Source organism: Nematostella vectensis, chromosome 15 (assembly GCF_932526225.1).
Source record: "Nematostella vectensis chromosome 15, jaNemVect1.1, whole genome shotgun sequence".
In the NCBI taxonomy this organism is placed as follows: domain Eukaryota; kingdom Metazoa; phylum Cnidaria; class Anthozoa; order Actiniaria; family Edwardsiidae; genus Nematostella; species Nematostella vectensis.
This window is the reverse complement of record NC_064048.1, coordinates 4,727,534-4,749,939: the sequence shown is the minus strand read 5'-3', so window position 1 is coordinate 4,749,939 and position 22,406 is coordinate 4,727,534. Positions and strand designations below refer to the sequence as shown.

The window sequence follows — 22,406 nt, the reverse complement described above, 5'->3', positions numbered from 1 at the left end:
AGTCACAAAATTTGAGGCAAAATAAATAATCATCAAATAATCGACAAGAACTTTTTCCCTTCCCTTGCTCCGTGCTTGTACTTAGTTATTTAGTCGCCATTTCGGGGCCGAGTGGGGGCTGGCTGGCTGGCGAGTGACACCACAGGGTACCCGCGCGATGACCACAAAAACCATGTCGCATACCTATACCATATTTCTATGCCTATGGAGCTACGCGCTTGGCTCCGCTAGTATTCTAAGCCGCATGGTTCCTGGGGGCGAGCGCAAAAACGGACGCCTGCCCTTGTTGGATATGCGGAACTTTTGAAACAATTTATTTATTTTATTTTATCGGTGTATAGCATGAAAAAAATCAAAATTGAGTATTGTGATTCTAATTTTGTTTATATCAGTTCACTTATCCGTGTCGCGTCTCTGTTCTTTCGCGTTCTCAAGAGAAGTGATAGAACAGGAAGAACAGATGTACAGATGAAAGCTCTGCTAGCGGGGTAATAAAAACTCGATACTTATCCGGAACAACTTCGTTGTCACTCCGGCATCGTCCGTATTCCTCCCTCCCGCTCCGAGTGGTTTTCGGTAACCAGCACAACATGGCGGGTTATCATCCTCCACCGAACTATGGCGGAGCTTATCCACCGCCAGTTCCTGCCCCTATCGGTTTCGAGATGGCAAATTACCCAGAAGATGTTCCTAACCCCGGATATCCGCCGAGAAACGACTTGTATGGACCCGGTTACAACTACGGTCATCAACAACCCCACCAACCCCAACCGCCAAGTCAAAGCTACGATGATTACGGGAACTCGACTCGGGCAGAAGACGATAGAGGCCTTCCACCGGTTGGTTTTGAAGGAATACGGCACCCTAAACAGGACTCTGACACCGCCACCGCGTCAGGTGTACATGTTTCCGAGCGATCAAGACCTAACACAGATAACAGTCGAAGAACAAGAACACCCGAAGCCGAAATCACAACTACAGAATATCGGGTCAAAGAGGTGTGATGTTTTAATCACTGTTTGAAATTTAGTCAAAGCACAAATTACACGGGTCGAGGTAACCTCAAAATTGTCAAAATATATCAAAGACGTTCTCTTTCTTGCAGGTTTTTTTTTTTATCTGAGGTTTGCATGCAGCTATGAACGTTTGACCATAGACCGTCAAATGTAAACTTGTAGAACCCAAACAAACTTCGAAAACAGACTTAAACTATCAAAACCACTTGCTAACAAATTTGATCATTTGCTGCTCAACTCACTAAGTAGTCATTCTTTTGGATTTATTATTTTTATCAGCTAGTTTTTGACAAACTATTTTCCAACGCAGTTTTTTGTTGTTGCTTTCTACAATATCTCGCTTCACTTAAAATCGAATTTTCCAGACCTTCTGAATTGTTCGAGATTGACTTTTTATTGAGATAGCCCTATTAATATTTTCATGTTACTAATGATATTTTACTATGTAGTTATCTCCGAAAAATGTTAATTCCAATTTTGTTTATCTGATATAAAGTAGAGGTTAATAGAAATTTTAATTTTGAATACTTAAAATATGTAACAGGCATGCTTGATTGACGTTAAAATTGTATCTGCGAAATGTTGTTGTATCAGGTTATTAATTGCTGTTGTTGAAGCTATCTAATAATTCTGTAGATGTTAATATAGGCCCATTGCTAAAGTACATTATAATGGGTTATATTGGTAAACCTCTTTTCCTAACGCTTAGTTTACTTTGTTCCAGGAAACTGTTGGAAGTGAGACATTGTTCTTTAAAAGAGACAAGAAAAAAAGAATTGGTAGGATTTACACCATAATTGTGTGTGAAGATAGGTTTTGCAAGAATAAATGAATAAGTGGATAGCTAGCTACACAATGGGTCTTTTGTTAGCAAATAAGGGGGATTTGATTTTGCCTTGTAAACACACATATTTTAGTGTGAAACTTACAGTATTATAATAGCTGTAACCTACTGATGTTTAAAAAAGGTTCATTTGGTTTTAGACTATGTTCTTGCATTCGAGATCAACCCTGATAAGGACCATGACTGGCAGCAAAAGAGAGAGGAGAAAAGAACCGAGTTTGAGAGGAATTTGGAAAAAGCGGGATTAGAGCTAGAGCGGGTTGGTGAAGAGGTAAGATCCTTTAAACATGTTCACTCCATGCATGTCTAGCTCTTTGTCTGTCTGATTATTATGTCTGTCTGTCTGTCTGTCTGTCTGTCTGTCCGTCTGTCTCTACGCAGGGGCGTAGCCAGGGGGTGGCCTAGGGGGCCCGAGCCCCCCCTTCTAGCAGCCAAAAATACAGTAAATATATGAGACATTATCTAAAATGCAGGAGAAATGCCTTGAGAAAGTCCCTTTTGGGCCCCCTCCTGTTAAAAATCCTAGCTTAGCCGCTGCTACGTCTTGCCGTCTGTAAATATATCTTTACATTACAGTCATATATGTCTGACACCTGTCTTTCTTTTCCTCTTCTTACTCTCTACATAGTGGCTATCATTTTGTTTGTACGTTTGTACCTCTATCTTTGCATTATGTCTGACACCTGTCTTTCTTTTGCTCTTCTTACTCTCTACATAGTGGCTATCATTTTGTTTGTACGTCTGTACGTCTATCTTTGCATTATGTCTGTTCGCCTGTCTTTTTTGGTCTTCTTCTGCCTCCACTCAATGTCTTTGCTTGGACTGCTTGCTTTTCTGTGGATATCTGGATGCCCGTCTATATGCCTGTCTGTCTTCTTGTATTTCTGTGGTCATGAGTGTAATTTACAATGTAGGAAAAAGTGATAAAAGTTTTTTTTAGTTTTGCCATTTTCCTGTCTTTGTACCAATCTAATTCTCAACTTGATCTGGGATTGAAATCACATGTACAGATACTGTACCTTGAAAGTTTGTCTGTGGGATGTCTGATAGGAATGTGATGCTTAGATGTGACTTGTAGATGTATATTTGTCTGTTTATCCCATTTTTCTCCATTTTCCAGGAGTCTAGTAATGGCAAGACATCGTACATTAAGATTCATGCTCCATGGGAGGTCCTTACTAAAGGAGCAGAGGAAATGCTGATGAAGATGCCAATCAGTGTAAGTTATGTGGGATTCACAATGCTACATAATCTGTTGGAAACATGAACTTTGGGAAGCTCAAGCAATTGGATTTAACTGTATTGTGCTAGGTTATGTGCTTGTATATACTCTTCTTGTAAATTTGGCTATGCTGTTATGTTATGTGCTTTGCTTTAATTTCCTGTGTAGTGCCATGTGCTGTGTTGTGTTGTGCTGCAGTGTTACTGTGTGGTGGTGTGCTTTGTGTTGTGATGTGCTTTGTGTTGTGTTGAGCTGCATTGTGCTGTGATGTGCTGCAGTGTGACTGTTGTGCTGCAGTGTGACTGTGATTTGCTTTGTGTTTTATTGTGCTGTCTTGTGATGTCCTTTGTGTTTTTTTTGTGCCGTGTTGTGATGTCCTTTGTGTTTTGTTGTGCTGTGTTGTGATGTGCTTTGTGTTTTGTTGTGCTGTGTTGTGATGTGCTTTGTGTTTTGTTGTGCTGTGTTGTGATGTCCTTTGTGTTTTGTTGTGCTGTGTTGGGATGTGCTTTGTGTTTTGTTGTGCTGTGTTGTGATGTGCTTTGTGTTTTGTTTTGTTGTGCTGTGTTGTGATGTGCTTTGTGTTTTGTTGTGCTGTGTTGTGATGTGCTTTGTGTTTTGCTGTGCTGTGTTGTGATGTGCTTTGTGTTTTGTTGTGCTGTGTTGTGATGTGCTTTGTGTTTTGTTGTGCTGTGTTGTGATGTGCTTTGTGTTTTGTTGTGCTGTGTTGTGACGTGCTTTGTGTTTTGCTGTGCTGTGTTGTGATGTGCTTTTTGTTTTGTTTTGTTGTGCTGTGTTGTGTTGTGATGTGCTTTGTGTTTTGTTGTGCTGTGTTGTGATGTGCTTTGTGTTTTGTTGTGCTGTGTTGTGATGTGCTTTGTGTTTTGTTGTGCTGTGTTGTGTTGTGATGTGCTTTGTGTTTTGTTGTGCTGTGTTGTGATGTGCTTTGTGTTTTGTTGTGCTGTGTTGTGACGTGCTTTGTGTTTTGCTGTGCTGTGTTGTGATGTCCTTTGTGTTTTGTTGTGCTGTGTTGTGATGTGCTTTGTGTTTTGTTGTGCTGTGTTGTGATGTGCTTTGTGTTTTGTTGTGCTGTGTTGTGACGTGCTTTGTGTTTTGCTGTGCTGTGTTGTGATGTGCTTTTTGTTTTGTTGTGCTGTGTTGTGATGTGCTTTGTGTTTTGTTGTGCTGTGTTGTGATGTGCTTTGTGTTTTGTTGTGCTGTGTTGTGCTTTGTGTTTTGTTGTGCTGTGTTGTGTTGTGATGTGCTTTGTGTTTTGTTGTGCTGTGTTGTGATGTGCTTTGTGTTTTGTTGTGCTGTGTTGTGACGTGCTTTGTGTTTTGCTGTGCTGTGTTGTGATGTCCTTTGTGTTTTGTTGTGCTGTGTTGTGATGTCCTTTGTGTTTTGTTGTGCTGTGTTTTAGTGACCTGGCATGCAGAGCTCTGCTGCAGTTTGCTTCGCTGTGCTGTTCTTTGCATGTTCTGTAGTGTGTTGAGGTACTGTACTGAAAGTTTCGCGAACAGTGTCCCTATGTTCGTGAGCGGTACTGTATGCTGTCCTTGCATTCGCCATGCAATGCTGCATGCTTCAGTGTGTTGCTAAATGGTCGTATTTGTCCTCACTGTGTAAATAAAACGCATTGTATACTCATGAATTTTTGTCCTATTCCAGTCTAATGACATGGATACATCTGACTGGACAGATAGGTGCTTTGACTGCCTCGGTATAAGGAACCCATTTGAGTTGCGCAATGAAGACCTGAAGGAGGAGCCTAATTACTTCACGTGCGTCTTCAGACGTGACAGGCTCAACAAGTTTCTTGTTGGCGACAGGGAGACATTCTTTAATCCAGCACAGAGAAGCAGGATTGTGAGTGTCTTATGCTGCGTAACACAAGCTCAAAACAAAACTCTCTACAGGGCTTCTGGAATTACACGCTTGTGCGGAAGCGCATAATTTGGCATTCTCCACGTAATCCACAAATTTCCGCGTTATCCCGCGTAATTTGGCTAAATTTTGACAGACAAAACATTTAAGTGCACAGCTGATGTGTTCTTTTAGGGTTCTTACCTCTATTTCTTGTAAAAAAAAAGACAGATATTCTTCGTAAGAGTGGGATAATTTGAACTGAATCTCGCAAACAAATAAAATGACTAGGCTTTCTTTGCTAAACCGCGATGGCCTAGGACTAATAATGAAATACCTTTTTAATTGACTGGCGGCTAGGAGACAATAAAAACTCGCCTAAGATATATTCGCGCAAAAAATAAATATTTTCAAGTTATTTTGTGCTTTCCTTCGGTACAAAATGTAGTTTGGGCGTAACAGTTGACATTCTGTGTAATTTAGCGCATAATTCAGTAAAGAATCCCACAAAATTTCGATTTTTAAAAAAAAATGTATAGCAAAATTCCGTGTAATGATTGATTTTCTGCGTAATTAAGCGCATAATTAAGCAAAGAACCCCACGTAATTTTGAGGGTTTTTTTTTTTCGCGTAATTCCAGAAGCCCTGTCTCTAATCATTATTGAAATAGTGAGCTTCTCCTAAGAGACAATAGTTATGATGATGTATTATTATACGGTATGTAGTTAAAAAAATAATGATGATAAGAGAAAGTTCATTTACTATCCCGAGGGGGGGGCATGAGGATACTGTGGGCGGGCCTCGAGAAATTTCCAAGGTCTAAAGGGGAGGTGTCGAAAGTGTTTGGATTTTAAAAGGGTGTGGTCGCTGATTCCTTTGGGTGTTGTCTCTACTATATAATTTCACAAAGTGTCAAATCAGACTTCTTGGTTTAATTTGTCTTGGTTTGGGGTCTGTTATTTGGCCTGCACAATCCAGAAGTCAAGGATACGTATTAAGCCACATTTTATCTATGCAATGCAAACCTGTATACACCCTAAATGCATTTTTTTATGGTTTCCGCTATATAATATTATATATAAGTGCTTATGTTGAATATCTAAAATATAAACAAAAGGCCTATAAGCGCTCATTCTCCGTCATCAAAATCCTTGCTCATATCCGATTTGCTGTCTTCCTCACTCTCTTTCTTTTCTTTTTTCTTGTACTGCACTTTTCTTGAAAGGAGCCTTTTTGCTTCTTTTACGTCATCTATAGCATCAACCATTATCAGTTTGCAACCTGGAGTTAGTAGCATCTTTGAGAAATTTAGTGCCTTCACTTTTTTTGAATTAATGTTTTCATCCAATTCCTTCCTCTCCACTTTCTGTCCAGCTTGCAGCTAATCTCTTGCTCGCATCATTGCCTTTCCTTTCTTTGCTCCTTCTTTCTCCGGTTTACGGGAGGGGGAGGGCACCAAAAATATGGGGGAAGAGTAGGGGAGGGGGGCATGAAAAATTTTATTACCCCTCAACTAATTTTATCCCTTACTTTTATCAAATTCCTCATGCCCCCCCCCCCCCTTGGGATAATAAATGAACTTTCCTTGATAATAATTTGCTACATGCAACTTGAGGCTTGAAAAATTAGACATTTTCCATTGTTTTCCCTTCTGTACGAGGGAAAGTTTGATTTTTCAATAAAATTTTGGGCGTTGTTACCATTTTCCAGGTTTACCGGATTCTTCAAAAAGCAAAGTATGGTGATAACAAAGTGACTCAATGTGGTAAGTGGGGAATTTCCCTGGTATAACTACTCTACAATAGTGAAGATTCTAGAAGATTGTCCTGAAAATCCATACTTAAAGCACCATACAGAATTCAACATTCAAAACAAAACATTTCTGAAACACACTGAATGAGAGCCAGCTAGCTGGCTATGGCCTTTGAAAACGCTTCAAGGTCTTTGAATGGCAGAAAACTGGCATGTTGGAAATCTTTCTGATTAGAATTGGTAGAATATTGAAAATAATGGTTAGTACTTCAACCATAATTTATTAGTAAATGGTTTACTTTTTTGTCAGGTATCAAGCGACTAGTTGCTAATGGGTCATACACGGCAGCATATCCCCTACATGAGGTACTGTAAGCAACAAACTGTAGTATACCTGTCATATCTCCCGCATTAGGCGGGAGTCTTAAGATTTTTTACCCCTTCTCCCGTGTTGAGCACCAAATCTCCCACTTTTTAGCGATTTTTATTGCTTCCGAAAAATTATTATATAGAAAATCATCATTTTGCCCAAATATTTTAAACAATAATTCCCTTGTGTAGTGCAATTTATCTAACACCCTTATGAGATCTATGAGTGGATTTGTTCATGAGAGCTTTCTATTAGACAAACGCCTGAAAGGTTAAACCCACCCCTCCCCCCAAAAAAAATAATATACCCCACCCCTCCCTTCAAAAATCATCAAGCCTTGAGATTTTCAGAGGTTGACAGGTACAATATGCTGTAGTTCTTTCCTGCATTATGTATAATTATATTTTGCCCGTCTGTAAGATGACACCTTGAGACACCAGATTTTTTATGTTCAATTTCAAATTAATTTTATAATGGCCTCCTATGCAATGCCAGCGTTGTCTCCACAAATTTCAAAACAATAGGGTGATTTCCTTTCTGGCGTCGCATACTTTTCAGGCAACATTTCATGCATTTTCACGACCTCTTCAGGACAGTATGCTGGCAAAAACACTGTGTGTGCACAATCGAACATGAATGTGGGGCGCCCTCCTGCCAGTGTCATGAATCTAAATCACCCTGATAGGTATTGAGGAGCTCCTCCTGTAGAAGGGTGATCAATTCAGATACCTTATTACTCTTTATGCTCACATCAATTTTATTTCGCAAAGTGAAATTGCATAGAAAATCTGTGTATCGTCATCTTAAAATCACAAAATTTTGATGTCACGAAAATTAAGTATAATAAGGTATATTTTTATACTTTCTGAAGTCTTTTTTTTGTGTGTGTGTTATGAAAATAAGGAAGAAGATAAGTCTAATTGTCAATCTCAAGTTGGTAAAAAATATTTTTTTTCCTGTAGAAACACTGTACAGTATTTTGGGCTATTCTGATTGTTGGGGTTTTTCAAACAAATTTTGGCACAAGCAATACTATAGATTGCACAATAAATAATTAAGCACTTATTTTATTCTTTTAGGGTAGCCATAAGATGACCCAATCTTTATTGACACATCAGCCTGAGAATGACAGACAGGTGCTGAAGTATTGTTGGGCGTCACCAAGGCGTTGGTACAAGATGCAGCCTCTCGACCACATCAGGTAAAGAGGTCGAACAGGATGACTTTTGAATTGAAATGAGATGATGATGGTGGGACTATTGCTGATGGAAGTGATAGTCATGAGTCGATGATGATGATGGTGATGGATCAAATCATTGACGAATATGATGGTGATGAGTTACAAGTCATTGACAAATATGATGGTGATGAGTTACAAGTGGTTGATGAAGATGGTGGTGATGATTTACAAGTCATTGACGAATATGATGGTGATGAGTTACAAGTCATTGACGAATATGATGGTGATGAGTCACAAGTCATTGACAAATATGATGGTGATGATTTACAAGTCATTGACAAATATGATGGTGATGATTTACAAGTCATTGACGAATATGATGGTGATGAGTCACAAGTCATTGACAAATATGATGGTGATGAGTTACAAGTGGTTGATGAAGATGGTGGTGATGATTTACGAGTCATTGACGAATATGATGGTGATGAGTTACAAGTCATTGACGAATATGATGGTGATGAGTCACAAGTCATTGACAAATATGATGGTGATGATTTACAAGTCATTGACGAATATGATGGTGATGAGTCACAAGTCATTGACAAATATGATGGTGATGAATCACAATTGGTTGATGAAAATGGTGGTGATGAGAGTCACAGTGGTTGATGAAGATGATGGTGATGAGAGTCACGAGTGAAGATGATGCTGATGAGTCACAAGTGGTTGTTAAAGTGAGTTTTGTTATCGTGCTATAGCTAATCAATATTTACATTTGTCAATAACTTTAACTAATTTTATAATCTTGATTTTACCTGTGGTTTTTCTCAGGAATTACTTTGGTGAAAAAATTGGCCTTTACTTTGCCTGGCTTGGTAGGTGAACAATTATGTTTAAATTTAATTTAAATTTGAAAGATTGCATTTGTATTTGTTTAATTTTCTCTTACAGGGTTCTACACTGGCATGCTGGTCCCGGCAGCATTTGTTGGTTTGATTGTCATCATCTATGGTGGAGCAAACGTGGACTCATACATCCCTGTGTAAGGCTAAGTTCAAATGTTGTATTATCCTTGAGCCGTATTCAATGCTAATGCATGCAAATAAAGATAAAGCAATTTATTTGCAAGCATTTGCATTGAATATGGCTCATGGATAACACAACGTTTGAACTTAGCCTTAGTTGTGCAATATTCATTTAGGACTGTGAAATTCTCATTTTCTCACACTTCATTCACTTGTATTAAGAGACATACAGTAAAAGAACTACTTGGTATGAAGCCCATTGATGCCATCTTTGGTTACACTTGCTCACACCCATGATGGTAAACTGCGTGGAGCAGTCTCTATCTTATACATACTGACAAGTCACATGTTAAGCTCATTTGATCACGTCATGCAATATTAATTTGCACATAACTAGATTACTAACACTTCAATCATAGCTTCTTCTGCTTCAATTGTAAAATACTGTTGTAGTAATAATTGGGATACTATTATAACAAATACATTCTGCAACAAAATTAGTTGAAAGTTCAATAGGGTTCAGATCGCTTGTATGAGTCATATCGTTAGACTGGGAGATCTACCGAGAAGAAAGAAATTGAGTTAAGACGCGAATCAAAGATAAAAAAGTCTAATGAATTTTTAAATGAACTAACACTTCCTCTGACTGTTACTGTAAACTAATGGGAATTGTTAGAATTTATTTAAGTCTTATTGGTTTCAGGCAGGACATTTGTAACAAGACACGGATTAAGGACTATCCGATGTGCCCACGATGTGACAAGTCATGTCCCTATTGGCCATTGTATGACACATGTCTTTACTCCAGGGTACGACCATAGATTAATAGATTAGTAACAAGCCTAATCCTTGTCTGCCTTGTTGGTTGCTCTATAACACATGTGACATTTTTTTCCAAGCTAAAATCATAGACTTAGACTTAGCAGCCTAATTGACATGTTGTATCTCACTTCTAATAATTAATATCTGTTGACTTGCCCTTTCTGTACATAGGTAACATATGTGTTTGACAACGAGTTCACACCTATCTTTGCCATCTTCATGTCTATTTGGGGTAAGTCAGTTGTCTTTATATCTTATTTGTTGCACCAAAATCTAGCAAAGCTGTCTTGGTTTTGTTCTGCACTTTTACACTGAAATGGTTGAATTTCAATCTTGTATGGTAGTTTCCTTCATTACTTTGTTCCTACATATGTACTAATGTTTTAATTCTGATTGTTGGTTATTTTTTTGTTTTGTGGTATGATTTTTTCCATATAATTGTTCCATAACCTGTTTATAGGTTTTTACTTATTCAGATTTATTTTGTGTTATAACCACAGTGTTATTCTTTTTCTTGTGCACCCAAATAAGGCAATATGTACACAATTTTCTGAGAAAAGAAACACAGAGTAAACACCTTTAAGTAGGCTTGGTGTTCTATATAGATCCTTGACTAAATAATTTTTTTTCTACTTGTAGCCACCATGTTCCTTGAGTTCTGGAAAAGGCACCAGGCAGAGATAGCCTACGAGTGGGACCTCATTAACTTTGAAGATGAAGAGGTGTGGTCTCAACTCAATTTGACAGATTTCACTTAAAGCCGCATTGTCACCAGTTTACTTCCGGAGGTCTGACGTAAACCTCAACCATTAAAAGACAAAAGAATCTATTAAAATCCGAGATATTAAACAGGCCATCCATTCTAAATTATCAATCACATCCTCAAAAAAACTTTCACTAAACACACTGCTTTCAATATTTTGAAATATTTTTCGAGTTTTCCGTTAAAACTCATCGGAGATTGTTAGGTAATCGACCGGATTAAACTGGTGACAATGCGGCTTTAAAGTCACAGATCCAGACCCCACCCCATCAATACTTCAATAACTTTGATGCGCTCATTTTAGGAAAGGCCAAGAGTGGAGTACGAAACCAAGTGTTCCGAAACAAGAATCAACCCCATCACCAAGGTACATGTTCATCATGTCAATCAAATCCATCACCATGGTGATGCCTGTCAATGAACTCTATCACGATGGTGATGCCTATCAATGGCCCCCATCACCAAGGCAATGCCTATCAATCAACCCTAACTCCAAGGCAATGCCTATCAATCAACCCTAACTCCAAGGTAATGCCTATCAATCAACCCTAACTCCATGGCAATGCCTATCAATCAACCCTAACTCCATGGCAATGCCTATCAATCAACCCTAACTCCATGGCAATGCCTATCAATCAACCCTAACTCCATGGCAATGCCTATCAATCAACCCTAACTCCAAGGTAATGCCTATCAATCAACCCTAACTCCAAGGTAATGCCTATCAATCAACCCTAACTCCAAGGCAATGCCTATCAATCAACCCTAACTCCAAGGTAATGCCTATCAATCAACCCTAACTCCAAGGTAATGCCTATCAATCAACCCTAACTCCATGGCAATGCCTATCAATCAACCCTAACTCCAAGGTAATGCCTATCAATCAACCCTAACTCCATGGCAATGCCTATCAATCAACCCTAACTCCAAGGCAATGCCTATCAATCAACCCTAACTCCATGGCAATGCCTATCAATCAACCCTAACTCCAAGATAATGCCTATCAATCATCCCATCACCAAGGCAATGCCTATCAACAACCCAATCAGAAAGGCAATGCCTATGAACAACCTCATCACCAAGGCAATGCCTATCAATTAACCCTAACTCCAAGGCAATGCCTATCAATCATCCCATCACCAAGGCAATGCCTATCAATCATCCCATCACCAAGGCAATGCCTACCAATCATCCCATCACCAAGGCAATGCCTATCAATCATCCCATCACCAAGGGTTATGCTTGTCATTCAAACCATGTAAATCAAGCATTTCAATCTAATCAAGCATTTCAATGATTATTGCATAATGAATGTTAAATGTTGTTTTCAGGTGGAAGAAGCATATATCAGCTCAACACGGAAGTTCCCCCGCTACATTTGCAGCTGGTCTTTCATCTGTTTCATGGTGAGGTTTCAGCCAGAATAGATGAGAGGATTTGGGTGTGGGGTCGGGAACCATTCTGGAACCATGGCTAACTAATTTAGATACTCTGTGTAGCCTTTGTAACGTGTTGTTTTCATAGTTCTTGATTATTTTTTCTCCATTATTTTGAACTACAATTCGTTTGTTTCTATACTTCTTGGTGTTATGCTCTAAAGTATTTTCTGGCCTTGAAATTGTGTCTTGCCATGTCTCTGTTTATACTTGCTTGCTTGTGTTTTTTATAGCTTGTGCTGATCGTCATAGCCACAGTTCTAGGTGTTGTGTTTTACTTATATCTCTGTGTACACTTGTTTGCTTGTTTCTTATATCTTGCGCTAGTCGTAGCTGCTGTTCTAGTGGTTGTGTTTTACTTATGTCTCTGTGTACACTTGTTTGCTTGTATCTTATAGCTTGCGCTAGTCGTAGCTGCTGTTCTAGGGGTTGTGTTTTACTTATGTCTCTGTGTACACTTGTTTGCTTGTATCTTATAGCTTGCGCTAGTCGTAGCTGCTGTTCTAGGGGTTGTGTTTTACTTATGTCTCTGTGTACACTTGTTTGCTTGTATCTTATAGCTTGCGCTAGTCGTAGCTGCTGTTCTAGGGGTTGTGTTTTACTTATGTCTCTGTGTACACTTGTTTGCTTGTATCTTATAGCTTGCGCTAGTCGTAGCTGCTGTTCTAGGGGTTGTGTTTTACTTATATCTCTGTGTACACTTGTTTGCTTGTTTCTTATAGCTTGCGCTAGTCGTAGCTGCTGTTCTAGGGGTTGTGTTTTACTTATGTCTCTGTGTACACTTGTTTGCTTGTATCTTATAGCTTGCGCTAGTCGTAGCTGCTGTTCTAGGGGTTGTGTTTTACTTATGTCTCTGTGTACACTTGTTTGCTTGTATCTTATAGCTTGCGCTAGTCGTAGCTGCTGTTCTAGGGGTTGTGTTTTACTTATATCTCTGTGTACACTTGTTTGCTTGTATCTTATAGCTTGCGCTAGTCGTAGCTGCTGTTCTAGGGGTTGTGTTTTACTTATATCTCTGTGTACACTTGTTTGCTTGTATCTTATAGCTTGCGCTAGTCGTAGCTGCTGTTCTAGGGGTTGTGTTTTACTTATGTCTCTGTGTACACTTGTTTGCTTGTATCTTATAGCTTGCGCTAGTCGTAGCTGCTGTTCTAGGGGTTGTGTTTTACTTATGTCTCTGTGTACACTTGTTTGCTTGTTTCTTATAGCTTGCGCTAGTCGTAGCTGCTGTTCTAGGGGTTGTGTTCTACCGTGTCTCTGTATACACTGTGCTCGCCTTCCGTCATGACAAGAACATGGGGGCCATCAGTATGGTGACGTCGGCGACAGCGGCCTGCATTAACTTGGTCATCATCGTTTTACTCAACAAGGTAACAGAAGCGTGTTCAACTACCCAATAGCTGTAACTAGAGGTGGTTGATGGGATAACCTCACTCATGTAGTACCATAGCTTGAAGATACGCTTGTACTGTATAACCTTTTAGCAGCCAAAAGAGGAACTATTGGAAAAGAGTTGATAAAAGTTGCATCTTTTGGTATTGTTTATTCCACGTCAAACTTAGCGATCCGCCTATAATGGTAATTCAGTCCCTGCTATAATCTGGTGTTCTTATGAGGAAGATGGTTTTGCTAATCTATTCTTTCTGTTGCAGGCGTATGAGAAAGTTGCATTTCTATTCACCAACTGGGGTAAGTCTTGTGCACATGTCTCTTAAAGCGGCAATGTGACCAGTTTACTTCTGGAGAGCTGACGGAAACCTCAACCGACAAGAGACAAAAGAATCTATTAGAATCCGTCCTATTAAACAGGCCATCCGCTCTAAATTATCAGTCACATTCTCAAAGAAACTTCCAATAGACACACTGCTTTTACAATTTAGATTTTTCTCGTTTTCCGTTAAAAATCATCATTGTTATGCAATCAACCGGAAGTAAACTGGTGCCACTTACCGCTTTAAAATGAGTGCTGGGATAGTAGGTTGACCAAACTACAGGAAGAGTACAATAGGACCCCACTCACTCGACCTCTGGGAACGAATAATTGCTCGAGATAATGGGGAATTTAAGTTATCCTTGTTCGGGATATCGCTGCTTTACCGTACAGTATCTTGGCATTTAGTTGCAGGTTTTCGCGTACTCTTAATGTGTACTCCATGCATGTAGCTTGAGGTGTAGAGTTTATTACACGAACAGTGCTTTTTATTTTTTGCTATTTTTTTAAGAACAGTTAAGAAATAGAGAAGGCGAATATAATTAGACCGAAATGCGCCGAAATTACGATATAATTACAGACATTTTCTGATGGCGGCAACAGACACTTAAAATGTATACGGAAATCACGTGACTTTTTGGGTGGCAAAGTCGCGCCAAAATAAACACAGAAATCACGTGACTTCTTGGGTGGCAAAGTCGCGCATGCTTGAAGATGGTTAAAATTTGTGCAGATTTGTGCACACTAATACTACTCATTTCTCCCCCTTTTCTTAGAAATGCCTCGAACCCAGACCCAGTACGAAGACAACTTCTCCTTCAAGATGTACCTCTTCCAGTTCGTCAATTACTACTCGTCACTGTTCTACATTGCTTTTGGGAAACTCAAGTATGTATAACTGTATATATGTCTTTACATTCTTTTTCAGTCACGTGTGTGCCTTGTGTTTTTCTTTTCCGAGTCGCGCCTGGTTTTTGGTGACTGAAGCCGTTTTGCAGTTACCTGCAGTTAAAGCCCCGAAAAAAACTTCAAGAAAGCAAACAAGGGTTACATAAGCACATATGCACTAAATCAACAACATCGCAAAGCTAAAAAACATTTCGAACTTTATTTAGCTGCTGGCTTTTAGTTTATCGGTATTTTCTCGGTGACAGTAGCCAAGAAGATGATCCACTTTGGTGACGTTTTGGTTGTGACCGATCCAAAGCTGCAGCAGATGCAGAATTGGAAAAATTCCAAAGTTATGGTTGACGTCCTCGAAAACACAAATGAATTGTAATCGAAATTCACAGGGTGCACGTGTGATTGAAAACTAGTGTAACTTGTGTGTTGAATAGTGTTCCTCTTAGACTAGGAGTTATACGTGGGAGGCGCTTTTTCGAGCAAACACAGTACTCTATTTTAATTCGTGTTGTATGATTTCAGTCCAGGCAGACCTGGGAGGTACAATCGCATTCTTGCAGTTGGCGACGGTGATGGCTATAGACAGGAAGAGGTAAAACAGCACCAATAAGATAAAGCACCAATGAGATAAAGCACCAATGAAATAAAGCAACAATGAGATAAAGCACCAATCAAATAAATGAGATAAAGCAACAATGCGATAAAGCACCAATCAAATAAAGCACCAATGAAATAAAGCACCAATGAAATAAAGCACCAATTAGATAAAGCACCAAATGAGATAAAGCAACAATGCGATAAAGCACCAATCAAATAAAGCACCAATGAAATAAAGCACCAATGAAATAAAGCACCAATGAAATAAAGCACCAATTAGATAAAGCACCAATGAGATAAAGCACCAATAAGATAAAGCACCAATGAAATAAAGCACCAATGAAATAAAGCACCAATGAAATAAACCACCAATGAGATAAAGCACCAATAAGATAAAGCACCAATGAAATAAAGCACCAATTAGATAAAGCACCAATGAGATAAAGCACCAATGACATAAAGCACCAATCAGATGAAGCACCAATCAGATAAAGCACCAATCAGATAAAGCACCAATGAAATTAAGCACCAATAAAATTAAGCACCAATGCGATAAAGCACCAATAAAATTAAACACCAATGAGATAAAGCACCAATGAAATAAAGTTGGAATAAGAATATCAATTGAGCCGTAAATTTACCAAATCTCGGTTTTCGTGGTATGTACAGCGAATAGAATGCACAGAGTGCTCTTCTAGTGTGTACACAAACACTTGCCACCGGTGTGTGCAGGGAATAGTGGAAAACTTTACCTTACAATCCTTACAATCCTCGTTATCTTTAGTTTTCTTTTGTAGGGATGCAAAATTGTATTATCAGAATAAGTTGAGAACCAAATCTCGCGAATTATTGTTGATGATGATGTTGATGTTGGATGTTAGATAATGACGAAGATCATGTTGTTGATAACCAAGATTGTCTTGCTGTGCAATCATTCAAAGTTGTTTTTCAATTATTGTATTATCCTGCCTGTTTGATCTTGTTGTTATTAATGATGATAACGATGATGATAATGATGATGTTGATAATCACGTTGATGATGATAACGATGATGTCGATGATGATGATCTTGTTGTTTTTTCATGTAGTGTAATCCCGCCGGGTGCCTGTTTGAGCTTCTTCTTCAATTGTTTATCATCATGGTGGGCAAACAAGTGCTCAACAACGCTATCGAGATCGTCGTCCCGTACGTATCACAAGTGTAGACCTTTTTGTTTTACTTCATGTCGCATTGTCACCAGTTTGCTTCCGGTCGATTACGTAACAATCTCCGATGATTTTTACGAAAAACGCAAAAAAAAAATTCACAATTGTGAAAGCAGTGTGTCTATTTGAAGTCTCTTTGAAGATGTGATTAATAATTCAGAGCGGATGACCAGTTAAATAGAGCGGATTCTAATTGATTATTTTGTCTCTTAACGGTTGAGAGTTTTGTCGGCTGGTGACAATGCGGCTTCATCAACCCGTCTTAAAAAGCCAGTGGCTTTAGCAAATGTGGTCCTGGTTGTCATATAATAATTGCAATGCCTATGGTGGTGGTCGTTGATGTTATTTCTATTGATTATTAGAATTGCGGATAAGCTGTTGATGGTAGTGATAATTATAACTATGCTGGAGAAAATGACAGTGATTTAATGATGATGATAATGATGGCGCTTATCATAATTTTGGTAAAGTTGATGGTGATGTTGCTGTAATGGTAATAGTGGTGGTGTTAATGTTGAAAGTGGCAAAATTATATTGTTGTGTTGTTGTTATAATGAATACATAGTTGTAACAAATGTTACTGCTGGTGTTTTCCAGGAAGGTCATGCTCTGGTGGAAGTCCAGGCAGAATATTGAGCAGGTTGACATGACAGGCCTCACCCAATGGGAGCAGGACTACGCCCTGAATGACTACCCGGAATATGGACTGTTCTACGAATACTTGGAAATGGGTGGGTAATGCCTGAAAATGGGTGGGTGGTGCTTAGGAGTTGTTGGATGATTCCTGGAAATGGGTGTGCAATTCCAGGAAATTGGTGAATAATACCTGGAAATTGTTGGGTAATGCCAGGAAATTGTTAGATGATATTTGGAAATGGGTGGGTAATGCCAGGAAATTGGTAGGTAATGCCAGGAAATTAGTGGGCAATGCCAGAAAACTGGTGGGTAATGCCAGGAAATTATTGGGCAAGGGCAGGAAATGGGTGGGTAATGGCATGAAATGGATGGGTAATGGCAGGGAATTGGCGTGTAATGCCAGGAAATGGGTGGGTAATGCCAGGAAATAGGTGGGTAATGGCAGGAAATGGGTGGGTAACGGCAGGGAATTGGCGTGTAATGCCAGGAAATGGGTGGGTAATGGCAGCAAATGGGTGGGTAATGGCAGGGAGTTGGTGTGTAATGCCAGGAAATGGGTGGGTAATGGCAGGGAATTGGTGTGTAATGCCAGGAAATGGCTGGGTAATGGCAGGGAATTGGTGTGTAATGCCAGGAAATGGGTGGGTAATGCCAGGAAATGGGTATGTTATGCCATGGAATTGGTAGGTATTGCCAGGAAATTGGTAAATTGCCTGAAAACTTGTGGGTAAAGCCAGGAATTGAGTGGGTAATGCCTGGAAATGGCTAATAGTGATTATGATATCAGCGTTTGCTTTATAATGTTATTGGCGCTCATTTTATCCTTACCCCACCCCTACAGTCATCCAGTTCGGCTTCATCACTATATTTGTGACGGCCTTCCCCCTTGGCCCATTCTTCGCATTGATAAATAACTTGATCGAGATACGCCTGGATGCGTACAAGTTTACCTGCGTGTTCCGACGGCCCATGGCGGCAAGGTCACAAGATATTGGTAAGTGTTAACCGGCCTACTGCAGTTTTTTAGATGTCGTTAAATTTGTAGCTTTTGTCACAGCTTTTTAAGGCGCGAAATTGATCAGGGCAAAATTCACGGAATATAAGCCAAATTTTGAAGGTGTGCACTTCGCCCTTACGGTATTTGAAAAGGAAAAATCAATTAGCCTACGAAGAAGTCTTGATTATATAGTTTATATTACGTATTTTGTATGCTTATTCTTATCGTATCGATCATGTAACTCTTTCCCTTCCAGGAATTTGGTTCTCCATTCTCACCGGTGTCACCAAGATCTCTGTTGTTGTAAACGTAAGTACACTGATGCATCTCAGCGTCACATAGATAGCTCATTGCGATAGCTCAGTGGTACGGGCTTCGCTTTTCAAGTAAGAAGGCCAGGGTACGAACCCAGGTCAGGTCAACTTGGGATTTTTTCAAAGGTGTAAAAAACTGGCTCTCTACATTGGGGAATGTATATCCCTCGTGGTTTAGATGACTACGTTAAATGGCGGTCCCGTCTTGCAAAAAACCCAGCTAACCAACCTGTTATTGTGGGACGTTAAAGAACCACTGAAGAAGGCAGAGTCCATCTCCAGTGCCTGTACTTGGCCGCATAACCAAAAGGGGCATTAACATACCAACACTCTGTCATCCATATAAACTGCGTGGCAGCACAGTGCGCCTTATATAGCAGTCCGAATAAGACCCCGTGTAATGTAAATCCAGAGTAATTCAGTCTATGGCTGCAATTCTGGATAAAGTCGGCCCAGCCCCTTTTTTAAGCGCATTTGATCATCTTGCTATGTAGAGTCCGCTATATGTATTTTTTTAAAATTTAAATAAAGACTCGACTTGCAGGGCTTTGTTATCGCCTTCGTCTCGGAGTTCGTCCCGCGCCTATACTACACCTATGGCCTGGGTAAAAAGGACCTTACAGGGTTCGTGGACCACAGCCTTTCGTGCTTCGAGGTCCTGAAGTACAAGGACGAATTCAAGCCCAACGAAGACCTGTGGAATAACTTCAACAACAATAGCTGTGGCTATGGGAAGGCCACATGCAGGTAAGCACACAGGGTAACCAGTCATCTGGGCAGGTAGAGTAACCAATCATTCAGACACGCTTGACTTCTATCATTTTTAGCAATTCAGATTTAAGGAACGGGATACCGAGGGTTAACACCTATCTTGGCACAAAGTGTAACCAACAATCTCGGTATTCAAGATAATTAGCAACCATTTGAGACAGAGAGCAACGACCAATCCTAATAAACAGGTTACCCAACCGTTTGGGCACACAGGGTTATCAACCATCTGGACACACAAGGGAACCAGCCTTCTGGGTACACAGGGTAACCAACATGCAGGTCAAAAGGAGTAATCAACCATCTGGGAACACAGGGTAACCAACTATCTTGGCAAACACAGTTATTAACCATCTTGGCAAACACAGTTATTAACCATCTTGGGCACACAGGGTAAACCAACTATTTGGGCACACAGTGTAACCAACCAATATATATGTTCTTTAGGTTCCGTGGGTATTACGAGCCCCCGTACATCGAGATTGAAGGCAAATGGGTGGAGAACCCGTCTGCGTACGAACTTTCCAAGGCACACTGGCACATTGTGGCGGCAAAGCTATTCTTTGTTATTGCCTTCCTGGTGAGTTAGTTACATTCGTGAGCCCTTTCTAAGGCACACTGGCACATTGTGGCGGCAAAACTATTTTTTGTTATTGCCTTCCTGGTGAGTTAGTTACATTCGTGAGCCCTTGTCAGCCTGTGATGTCATTCAAAACTGGAAGACAAATCATTTGAGGAAATCTCGAGATAACCATTTAAAAACAAAGTTTTATACGTTATTTGTCAATTTCCATCGAAAATATTACAATAGCTATCCCAAATTAGTCGATGAAAGAATTGATGCTTTTTCGCACTTGTTATTTTGCTATGATGACAAAATGGCAGCTTTGACAGAGACTCTATAAACTGCGATTTTTGAGTGGCAGTTTACTGAGAGACAATGTAAAATCGTGTAACACTCATAGTACAGTATCTACCACCTCTTTCTTCAGCATATCGTTTTTGCGGTGACAAGCCTTCTCGCCTGGCTGATCCCTGATATCCCTAAGCGTGTGTCCAATCAGGTCAAGCGAGAAAACTTCCTGGCGCGTGAAGCCCTGAGATCTGCAGACATACCTGGTAGTAGGGTAGTATCACCCCTACTCGATAACGACCGGCATTCACCTATTACTGAAGCTCTCTAAAGTTGTACAAAATGACATCACAATCAGAGGCACTAGTGTTTTAACCGGGACAATACGACTTTTTATTCGCAAATCACCTTACGAGGTCATCACCATACAAGGCACTGACTGGTATTCACCACATTACCATAGGATATTACTAATATTCACCCATTATCATTGCCATGTGTGATGATATTCAGGCTTTTTAACATTTACATTGTAGCTTATGTAACGCTCTTACTTGGTGTATATTTTATTAATAATTTTGGCGAATTTGTATAAAATATTGGAGCCAGTGATTAATAGATTTAGCCTATATGCTGGTAGGACTTTAAATTTAACATTAGATCCGTAGTCTATAAGATGTAATTAAAAAAAAGGTGTAGTTTGCAGAAAGACAATATCCCTAACATTTATATCCTTGCCTTTCTGTCTAAAAATAACTTTTCGAAACCTTTATTGTGCTTGTGACTTTCTATTTTAGGGTTAAGATGAAATTTGCCCCCTAGTTATGTAATCATGTTATGTAACCATAGTAACGTTTGTTGTCCATGGCAACTCCAAAGAGCTTGCAACAGGTAACCTTAGATAAATTTTGATAACCATTCTAACGTGTTTTGCCATACACTAGCTGCCCTAGTAACATGTTTAGTTTTGAGTTAGTGAGCTCTAAGTCTTTTTTTAATTTTGTAATTGTTTAAGACTACTTGTGTGACAAATGTTATACTACTGCAAAAAATATATACAAATACGCTTGAATTTCTTAAAATGTACCCGATCCTAAAAACAAAAGAGTTATTTCAAAATCCAAAATAAAGTAAAACCAACGTTATTTCAAAGTCCAAAATAAATTAAAACCAACGGTTTTGTATCCATTCGCCTAATTTGTAATACATTGTTGTTTTGGCTTTATATTCGAATGAAACTGAGCCGTTTCTACTGTAAAAAAGGGTTCACGTTTTACAGGGGATTCAAGCGGATTTAGTTCACCACTGAAATAACAATATGACCGTAGTAAGGGCTTTATACGAAAGCATACGTCACGCAAGCTGGGTCGCACAGCTCTTGTAACGTGACAATATGACCGTAGTAAGGGCTTTATACGAAAGCATACGTCACGCAAGCTGGGTCGCACAGCTCTTGTAATGGACAATATGACCGTAGTAAGGGCTTTATACGAAAGCATACGTCACGCAAGCTGGGTCGCACAGCTCTTGAAACGTGACAATATGATCGTAGTAAGGGTTTTATACGAAAACATACGTCTTGCAAGCTGGGTCCCACAGCTCTTGTAACGTGACAATATGACCGTAGTAAGGGCTTTATACGAAAGCATACGTCACACAAGCTGGGTCGCACAGCTCTTGTAACGCATCACTAGATGAATTGTACTTCTGACCTCTCGCAAATAAAGAGCTTTATTTTTTTCCACGCTCCTTTTGCTTTTGCAGTGTGAAAAGGTGTAATATGCTTATTGGTCGGGTCAACAGCGATGTAGACGTCTAGTTCCTGTAGTGTCGATTTGACTGTAAAGACGTCAGTATCTAATCTTTTCTAAATACCGTTTTGACGATGTTGCGCGCGCATCTAAAATGCCACGGCGGGCCACCGCTGATCTAAAATGGCGTACAAAGTGGAGTTTGCAGACGAAGCTATAGAAAAATCTGCCAGTGCTTCTTTTGCAGTGTTGGCGCTGGAGTCAAATTCCCCTTTGTCCGCATCAATTTTCCGCCAGTCAATGGATACGCGCGCGCAACATCGTGAAAACGGTTTATTGCTACAAGACAGTCTTCGAAAATGGTTAACATTCTGCGTTTT

The 22,406-nt window shown here is 39.7% G+C and overlaps 1 protein-coding gene across 1 annotated transcript; it reads left to right on the top strand.

Annotated features, from left to right (window-relative positions):
* The first annotated feature begins 297 nt into the window (after positions 1 to 297).
* Positions 298 to 22,019, top strand: LOC5509279 (anoctamin-4). Its single transcript, XM_048723009.1, has 26 exons — positions 298 to 998; positions 1,741 to 1,795; positions 2,001 to 2,131; positions 2,981 to 3,079; positions 4,748 to 4,945; positions 6,653 to 6,707; positions 7,005 to 7,060; positions 8,144 to 8,265; positions 9,076 to 9,119; positions 9,196 to 9,286; positions 9,973 to 10,078; positions 10,263 to 10,323; positions 10,731 to 10,813; positions 11,159 to 11,221; positions 12,186 to 12,260; positions 13,499 to 13,660; positions 13,943 to 13,979; positions 14,778 to 14,889; positions 15,427 to 15,496; positions 16,590 to 16,687; positions 17,305 to 17,438; positions 18,185 to 18,337; positions 18,597 to 18,649; positions 19,199 to 19,401; positions 19,870 to 20,002; positions 20,415 to 22,019. Exons 1-26 carry the CDS (start codon positions 591 to 593, stop codon positions 20,604 to 20,606), a joined length of 2,994 nt encoding a protein of 997 aa, XP_048578966.1. The 5' UTR covers positions 298 to 590; the 3' UTR covers positions 20,607 to 22,019.
* The last annotated feature ends 387 nt before the right edge of the window (positions 22,020 to 22,406 follow it).

Coding starts and splice junctions, on each gene's coding strand:
- LOC5509279 (XM_048723009.1), top strand. CDS start 591: ATGGCGGGTTATCATCCTCCACCGAACTATGGCGGAGCTTATCCACCG. Junction 10,079..10,262: donor ACACATGTCTTTACTCCAGG/GTACGACCATAG, acceptor TTCTGTACATAG/GTAACATATGTGTTTGACAA. Junction 16,688..17,304: donor GCTATCGAGATCGTCGTCCC/GTACGTATCACA, acceptor GGTGTTTTCCAG/GAAGGTCATGCTCTGGTGGA.